The 8,967-nt window shown below is 40.1% G+C and overlaps 1 protein-coding gene across 1 annotated transcript in view; it reads right to left on the reverse strand.

The window, feature by feature from the left end:
- The window catches only part of shroom3 (shroom family member 3), a 56,958-nt gene extending 49,196 nt beyond the window's left edge, over positions 1–7,762 (reverse strand). Inside the window, exons 1-2 of the mRNA XM_074691013.1 lie at positions 7,607–7,762; positions 82–236 (exon numbers count right to left, since the gene is read on the reverse strand). Coding sequence (XP_074547114.1) covers positions 82–236; positions 7,607–7,762 — 311 coding nt within the window. The remainder of the gene's footprint in view (positions 1–81; positions 237–7,606) is intronic.
- Between the last annotated feature and the right edge of the window lie 1,205 nt (positions 7,763–8,967).

Genomic DNA, 8,967 nt, shown 5'->3' on the forward strand with positions numbered 1-8,967 from the left:
AAGGGAAGTGATAGACAAGCACATGGGGCTGCTTCAGAGTTCAAGCCCTCACTCTCACACACACACACTGTCCGTTTGTACCTGCGGACGGTGAGCTGCAGCGTCTTGTACGACCCTTTAACCAGAGCGATGGCCTCCTGTCTGTATCCGGTCAGCTCCACCTCGTTAATGACAATGATCTCGTCCCCCACCAGCAAAGGCTGCTCCAAAATGTCCGCCTTGCCACCCTCCTCCACCTGCGCAAACAAACACACAAATACAAACAAGGTCAGTGAGTCTTCAGCTGCAGTTTGCGTGCATTAGCTTCTTTCAGTTGAACCCAAGGTCAACTGTGGGCCATGCTCTCTTTGTGGTAAGCTAGCTGTGCAGTGGACACTCAGTGAACCTGTGTGGTCACACTCTCTGCGGCTGCTGTTATCAGGGTTTCTATTGTTCTGGGAGATAGGAAACACTTGTGGTGTGTTTGTGAGTAGGAGAAAGTAGGAGTTTTTGGCTGCTTGTCTGATACGTTTCTCATTCTTATTCCCCTTTTGTGTTATTCTTCCAGTTTTTCACAAAAATAGGGGTATTTCATTTAAATTTCCTTCAGACACTGCCAAAACAGACAGAGTACAGATGGTGTGGGACTTCACTGGATTTTTTTTACCAGTAATTTGTAGTAAGCTGTATCTCTCACACGTATCTTCCCTCCCTCCTTTTTCTTCTGGTTATTACTTTTTGTTCGGTCTGCATGTCTACGTGCTGATTGGATAGTTCTTAACCCAAACAAAAGCATGAACTTATCCGATTCTTCAGGTGGTGATTGACAGTTTACAACGAAAAGTAGCATCATCATCATCACTAAATGTACTACGGTGGACAAATTTTGAGTAGAAAAAGGACTGCTATGAAAAGAGGCAACCCTTTAGAGATCTGATTTTTAGCCAAAACTATCTCATGAGATCTTATTAAGCTGCAATTGTAGGAAAAGCCCAGCTATAAAGAGACTACAGCCTAATTTTGAACAAAACTGTACACGTTTTTTTTTTTTGGTGACTGGTGGGTGACAGACGATTTTTAAAAGCTACAACACAAATGCAAAAGCTACAACATGAATGGAAGAGCAAAAAAAATTGAATGAAAAAAGCAGCAATACAAATGCAAACATCACATCACAACAGTAGAGCCACAACGGAAGTTAAAAGAGGTTACTTATCCGAATGGACACAGGAAAGTTATATAAGTAAGCCAATGCTTAATTTTATCTATGAGAAATATAGCTTTGTTGGGTTGTCACCTTGTGATATTCTTCATAGTACTTACATTTCTTTATTTATGTTAGCATTAGAGCTATATTTATAATAGCTTAAGTTTAAAAAAAAAGAAACTATCATTTAGTTTCTTTCACAACTTTTCTGTGTCCGTTAGGAAAACTGTCCTCTTCTTGTGTTGTGGCTTTTGCATTTGTGTTGTGGTGTCAGCATTCGCATCGTTGTTTTTGCAAATCGGCTAATACCTATCAGCCACCGTATTTTTCTTTTTGCAAAAATGGTCATTTTAATTCAAGCGCTGAAAGAGATACCCCGACTTTGGGAGTTAGTCTTAAGCAGAAAATTGCAGTTCCTTGCGTTCGCGCTTGGACTATACTTTCTAATACCGATAGTTGGGATGAAACTGAACAGACAGTAAGTGTAGAAACAACTGTTAATGCAGTGCTCAACAACAGTCTAGCTCCAGTCAGGTTCTGAAAACTGTTTAACTAGAACTAAATAAATGAGTTATTAAACCATTGTTTACTGATATGTGTGGCTTGTATGTGGAACTGTTGCATAGAAGCAGTATCACACTTCAGGTCACAGTGTTGTGCTAAATATAAACACGGCTGTGATTATCTTCCATTATGATTAATTCAGCATGACCTCGAGTGTGGTAGAGTTTTAACACTTTCTCTCTGTACAAACAAAACCACATCAGAAAACTTTGAAGTTTTCTGATGTCTTCTATAATCTTATTTGATAATGATTCAATTGAAAGTCTCACAAACTTATACAACCGCACAAACACACACCTCTACCTCACACATGCACCCACTAACACATACTGTGTGTATCAGAATGACCTGGCTGCATTATCAGAGCTGTTGATGATGCCTCTCATCAAAATGTCAGAGTGTGTGCATCAGTATCAGAACGTGTGTCTGTGTCTCTCTGTTTATCACAGTATGTGTGTTCATCCGTGTGTGTCCTTTTTAAGGTCACATTGTCTGGTGTTCTCTGTGAGATAAGCTCTGTCAAATCCTCAGCTGGTCGTCAAAATGTCTCAGCACAAACATCAGCAGCTTTGGAAACATTCAGGATGCTTGGTGGGTTTGTTGATAGGCTTGTTGTGAAATAAAAAGTTTTTTAGCTGCATGTGGCTCCGATTCTCATTGACTGCAGTTCAGCTGACACGAAAACATGACATGCCTCAGTGCTCTGAGTATGGAGTGAGTTTGTGCAGAAGAGGCTGCCAGACTTTCAGACAACTTAGTCCTTGATGCTTGAGAATCATTGCATCTATCAGTCATCCATGGTGGAAGCCTTTTGGAACATCCTGCTTCACACATCCTTGTCTCACCTTGAAGGTATATTGATTTGCATTAAATCACACACAATATACATTGTGTGTTGGGAGACGATTTTGTCTGATGGTCAAGCTTCTGATTGTCCCACCTTTGTCCACTCATTGTTTGCCCAGTTTAAGATGTTTTGGTCCCAGTAACTCGCCAAGGTGACCAGAAGTAGCAAACTTGCGAGATCATAATTTGGGGTTCACCCTGGGTTTAGAAGTACAGTAACATCATAAAGAGCCTTTATCAGAGGGCTGTTTTCACATATTCTCCTATGATTGACAAAGGTATCCATAGCACTGTTCTGAAACAATAAACTCCACCCAGCTGGGACTGTTCGAATGTTAAAACAACTGCCAAGAATTTAACACAGGGTGTGTCTGGACCTCTTCTGAATTACAGCATGAGTTACGTTTGAACAAAAGCCTATAGTGTTTTGACCCACACACGACAGGCCCCCAAAACGCTGAATGCTCATCAAAATGCAATAAAGAGCAAGATTGCAGAAAAATCCCAGAGATATTTCAGAAAAGTCAGGAATTCTTTGGGGTCCAGTTAGAGCAAATGGCCAACAATGCTGTCTTACGAAAACCTTAAAATGTAGCATAACTGTGAGATAAATCAAATTATCTGTGCTGATAGGAGAAAGGAAACCAAACATCCTCTCAGAGCTGTGAAAGAAAAACAAAGTGCTAAAATGTAAACTCTTCCTCACTTCTGAAGAACTGTGCACATGACTGCACTGTTTTCCTTTTTCAGGAATAAATATACCCAAATAAGGTCTGTAGAGTAACATCCAGAGTGTGTGTTTTGTGTGTGTGCGTGTGTGTGTGTGTGTGTGTGTGTGTGTGAATGAGTATGCTATTCCAGCTGAAATTCATTACCCTGTAGTCAGATATCCAAACAGAGGGGCTCGGCCTGTTCGGGCCGTGCCTGAAACAACATACCTTGTCTAATCAATGAAGAATGTAAGATTTGGAAAATAATCTGAGACAGAACAACCGGAGCACCTTCTGATGAGAACTTATATTTCTCCACAGCATACACTTTTCATTCTGCGCTTTTGCTCAAGGAATTATACCCACATCTCGTATCAAGTTAAGTACTAATGCTAACAGACAGTTTTAGGGTAGGAAGATTTATTTTGGTGCAGAATAATTTCTTAAGTGTTTGTAAATTAATTGGAAAGTCACTGTAGAGTCAATAGTGGTCAAAATTTGTAACAATAGCCACGGTTACATGAGGAGTTTTCCGTCTTTCTGAATGAATCTTTCCGAATGACTTTTCCGAAAACAATAGTATACATGGAAAGGAATATTCCAATCTCTGGTCTACATGCGCCGCTATGATCAAACAGAATTGTCAATGGGGCATGCGCAGAAAAACGTGAACATCACGTGATTTATCAAAGCTGGAGGATAACAGTTTGTTTATCACAGTGTTGCAATACTCAGTATTGCGAGTTTGTCGTCCGTCCAGTCTTAAAATTATGTTCATTTCTTTCAATGTTTGGATGAAAAACAAACTTTCCGCTGCAGTCCAGTGCTGGCGGCTCGCCGCCATTTTTAAAGTTGAGGAACGTCTTTAGTTGCGTCCTACGTCAGATCTGAGCATGCGCTGAAAGAACGCATCTTGACAACTTTCCGTTTGAGTGGATACATGATACCTCAATCGGTTTGGGGAAAGGAGTATTCCACCCCTGTGAAACCGATTAAATGTCCATTCGGATTGGCACTTTTCTTTTGGAATGAGGTGTATACAAAGGTTAAATTCGTTCCCTTTGAGCAAATAAACCAAATGCAATCGGAATATTTGGGTCCATGTATACGTGGCTACTGTTCCTTCTACTTGCAGGCTTCTACTTCTACTTGGTCACTAACTATTAATTTTTTGAAAACTGATTAAAAACTGTTTTAATGATCCATTGAACAATCATTATTGGCTGGGCTCTGCATGTGTGAGGATTTGCTTCTTTTCTTTGTCATTCATGGTACTAAATTAATCTCTGGGTTTTTACAAATGTCACTTTGAGCTTTTGGAATCTCAAAACTACATTTTTTAAATAAACAAAGACAAACAAATCCATGAATAATACATTAGGAACTATCTGCAGGTAGCTGGCGCTGACAGAGGAGATAGGGCTACAGGTTCAACACACATCCTAAGTGGTGAAGCTGTAACTGTAGCAGTGTTAGTGCACATTTCCAGTTTGATACCAATCATGAGACTCTCAGATTAAACTTATTAAGATTGTGTAACCTGAGTTGATCTGCCTGGATTACTCTCATGTGACCTTTGACCCCAAGATATGTACTGCACTGATAATAAACAAGCTGACAGAGCCAGCTCTGTTTTATCCTCCTGTGGCTGAAAAAAAGAACTCAAACACATGTTTTACAAATTATGAATGTGAATATTTGAGATCACTTGTATGCAGAAGTGTCATTTGATTAATCCTCATCTGATCAAAATACTGCTAGATAATGTCAGGCTTAACTCTTTAGACACTCTACAAGACGTCTATGGAGACATGAATGTGAATTTTCAGGGGTGAAGGAAATATTTAAAACAATAACTTTAAGCAACTTAAAGTAGCCATTGATTGTTTTCAATGTGCCAGAAATTAGCCTAATGATAGAAAAAATGAGCCTGTGTTTTGTGTCTGGACCTAAACTGTGCCCTGAAACCCATGCCTAAACCCTAGGTCCTGTTATTTACAATTTATAATGACACGATGAAATATGATACAATACAGTATGATCAGTATGATACATGGAGGTTATTAAAAGTGGTCTATACCACACCATACCATACAATGATATAATATGATATGATATGACACAGGATCAGAAAAACAGCTCCCATGTTGCAGTACTTTTGCCAGTGCTTGCATTTTAACTTGACCCAGAACCATTAAGATGATATTAAACTTACAGAGCAGGTCTCCTATTTACGTTTGAAGTTAACGTACAGAAGTGATAATTAAAAGTTTTTATTGTATCAAAAGTAAAAGTATGCATATATTTTAATGGTTCCTTATAGGGATTTAATTCTATTTGTGGCATGTAAGCATTTTGCGGGGGGGGGGGGGGGGGGGGGCAGACACTGGTAAGAGCTGAAACACTGAGCATTACTCTACAAAAGCATGACTGTGTTTTAAAGCACCCAGGAAAACACATAATTCACATTCTTGTCCTATTTTACAGTCGTTTGGCTTCTGTCCCAGAATAACCTCCACACGCAAACACACACACACACACACACACACACACACACACACACACACACACACACACACACACACACACACACACACATGCACACACACAGCCAGCTGATTTGCATGTTAATAAAATGGGGCCATGATGGTTTTTAGAACAGGGAATGATCAGTGGTCATTTTACTTCATACAGTCTGAAGGAGCGCGTCCTCTGCTTTACATAGACACTATGACTGACTGACAGTCAATTAACCATCCTTCATTAAATCACACTGAAAGACATAATTCTGTCACTTCCTGACTAGTAGTTATCCTAACTTATAGTTACATTTCTAACAAGTAATGACATCAGTACTGAGTGGGCCTTATTACCAAGTGCCATTTCCTGACTCCTCCATAAAAGTTGGTTTTGGCCATTCATAATAATACAACCACCCAAAATTCCATAGCTACAATAAGTTGTGTGCCATGTTCAAGGTGGTACTGATGTTCAAATGAACTATTATGGCTGTGCTTGAACAGTCAGTGTTGGACACATCCTCTTGTAACTATCTGTTTGGACACAGGCTTACATCATCCTGTTGAGTCCTTGAAAAAATTAAGCTCAGAAGATCAAAACATTGTTGCTTTGTTGTGTTGCATGGTAAGTTAAAGAAATATTTGCAGGAATATAATATTTTTCTGATAAAGTGGATAAACAAAATGGAAATAGAAAGGATGGATAAGCAAATAGTCGTTTGATTTATTAAAAGTGTTCTGGTGTACATCGGTGAACACTGATACAAACAAACTGCATATTGTTTCTGTTACAAGGGGAAAGCAGTTGACTTAAACAAGCAGCTAATTTTAAGGACAAGCATATTTTCCCGAAAAACAGAAACTTTTACATTTAAATCCAACTAATAAACTGCATTGTTCAAGCATAGAAAGCAGACTAATCTGAGTCCGGATCATAGACTGTATAATACATAAAAGCATTTTTCAAGATGTTACATATTTGTTTCTAATACAGAATTGTCAAGCCTATTGTAAACAGATGCTATATTTAAAAAACCTATCTTGGTTCAAGTCAGGGTGATGTAAGAGGCTTTTGGCTACAGGGTGTTTACCTCTCAGATCAGCCAGCCAGGCCCTTGTATGGACAAAAAATTATAAACTTCTAAAAATATAATCCTGGGCGGTGTGTGCTGATAAAGAAGTGAGTTACTCAGACCAAAACTGTTTCTGAACCAGGCTTAACTCTGTTTGTTTTTGTTGTTCAAATCTGACTTCTTTGACTGGGTGTGTATGTAGTGTCCAGTGTTTGTGCAGCCAGCCTCAAGTGGACGCTCAGTGAACTGCAGTTTTAAAAACATGGGCTTCATACTTTGCTAGTTATTTTACATAAATGACTATCAGTTTCAAGGTAGACACTGTAAGAACTTCTAGAGCACATGTAGGTTGGAAGTATTTAATGATAACAATGTAACATATTTTCATTATAAAAGAAAGCAGCCTTCTATCCACTGTTCCAACCAACTCAATGAGCTGTAGGTTTCTGTATCGGTAAGCTAATGGTTAAATGGAAACCTGCCTGAGAAGTGCCTTTTGCAGGGTTTATGTAAACGTTATCTCGATTATTTGTTGTTGTCAAACATTAAAATGGTGGGCTTCCAAACTCATTCAACTTCTTTCTCAAAAGTTTGACATATTTCGAGCACCAACGGTCATCAGGTTTGATGTATTTCTTTGGGACCTTTCAAGTAAACAGACAGTGTACACTTGCTGTATTGTATTGTATTGCTAGTATTGTGTAGTACCTTGGATATGATGAGCGGCTCTCCGTGCTCCAGGCCGCCCTGCAGGGTAAAGCCCCACGGTGCTCCTCCCTGTAGCCGGGCCTCCACCAGCACCCAGCCGCCTCCTCCGCCCGCCGCCTGCTGCTGGAGCCCCGCCCGGCTGCCGCTGCTCTTCATGCCCGGGCCGGGGAGCGCTCTCTCCGGGCTGCTCTGTCCTCAGCCCGGCTGCGGCCCGGCGGACTGAGGGGCGGGTTACCGGACTGACGTTGACGATGCCTCCCTCACGAGTGCATGTTCTTCATTCATTTATAAATCCACGGTAAGTCAAGGAAAAAGTTTAAATAGTGAAGTGTCCGAGCACCGAGCTGCGTTTCCTGCAAAGTGCATTCCTGAAGCGCAGAGAGCGGCTGATCCTCCGGCACACAGACACAGCACCCGAAACTAGAGTTTAAAAGAGGTTATAAAGTAATCAGGCAGGAGAAATGTTAAAAACTTAAAGATCAACGGAGGTCAGATCTGATCTGCTTTAACAGAAATCAGACCTCCTCACTCTCTCCCTCACTGCCTCTGTCCCTATCTCTCTTCCGAAAATCAGTTTAGCATCACAATAGGATTTACTGCGACTCAGTGAGCGAAAAGAAAAGAGAGACAGAAAGAGGGAGAAGGGGGCGAGAGGAGAGGAGGAGGTAAGCAAGGAAAGTTGGAAGGAGGAAGGAAAGGAGTGAAAGAAAATATGGAAGGAAGTATAAATCATCAAAATGAAAACAGACAAAAAAAAGAAAAGAGCGGTGAACATAAGAAAGGACTAAGAGAGAGTGTGTGTGTCCCTGGTGTTTCCTCTCTCTCTGTGTGTGAGTGTGTGCTGATGAGTTGTAATCCAATCCTCCACACGGGGCTGAACTCTACAGCAGCAGATCTGACACTGTTTCCCTTCACTCTGGATCCAGATTACATCCAAAAACCACATTAAACCGCCTGGTGGAGAAAATTGTTTACACACTTACAAGAAAGAAATCAGCTGTTAGGTGATCATTTGATTTCTTTGTAGAGCAGCAGGACAAACTTCTTTTGAACAGCTATTTAATGTTTAAAATGAAAAGAGGTTTGCCATTGATGCTGTGAACTACACAATTTACTGTGTGGGAACAAAGTTTTGTTCCTATCAGCAGTGCTTTGGAACAAAATATAGACATTTATTAGTATTACTTCTTGATAAAACACAGACTTTTCTTTTTTAGTCAAGTAAAAACACATTTTCTGTCCTTTTTTCCAAAAACTTTCTGATATTTAATGCTATAATTGCCAGTCATTGACAAAAACAAACTGTGCTGGTCATGTATTTTGGTGATTGACACATTAGTCTGGTAAACTTTTCTACCTGA

The sequence above is a fragment of the Halichoeres trimaculatus genome, unplaced genomic scaffold (assembly GCF_033239565.1).
Source record: "Halichoeres trimaculatus isolate MK-OKI-2021-1 unplaced genomic scaffold, fHalTri1.1 fHalTri1_scaffold_16, whole genome shotgun sequence".
NCBI lineage: Eukaryota > Metazoa > Chordata > Actinopteri > Labriformes > Labridae > Halichoeres > Halichoeres trimaculatus.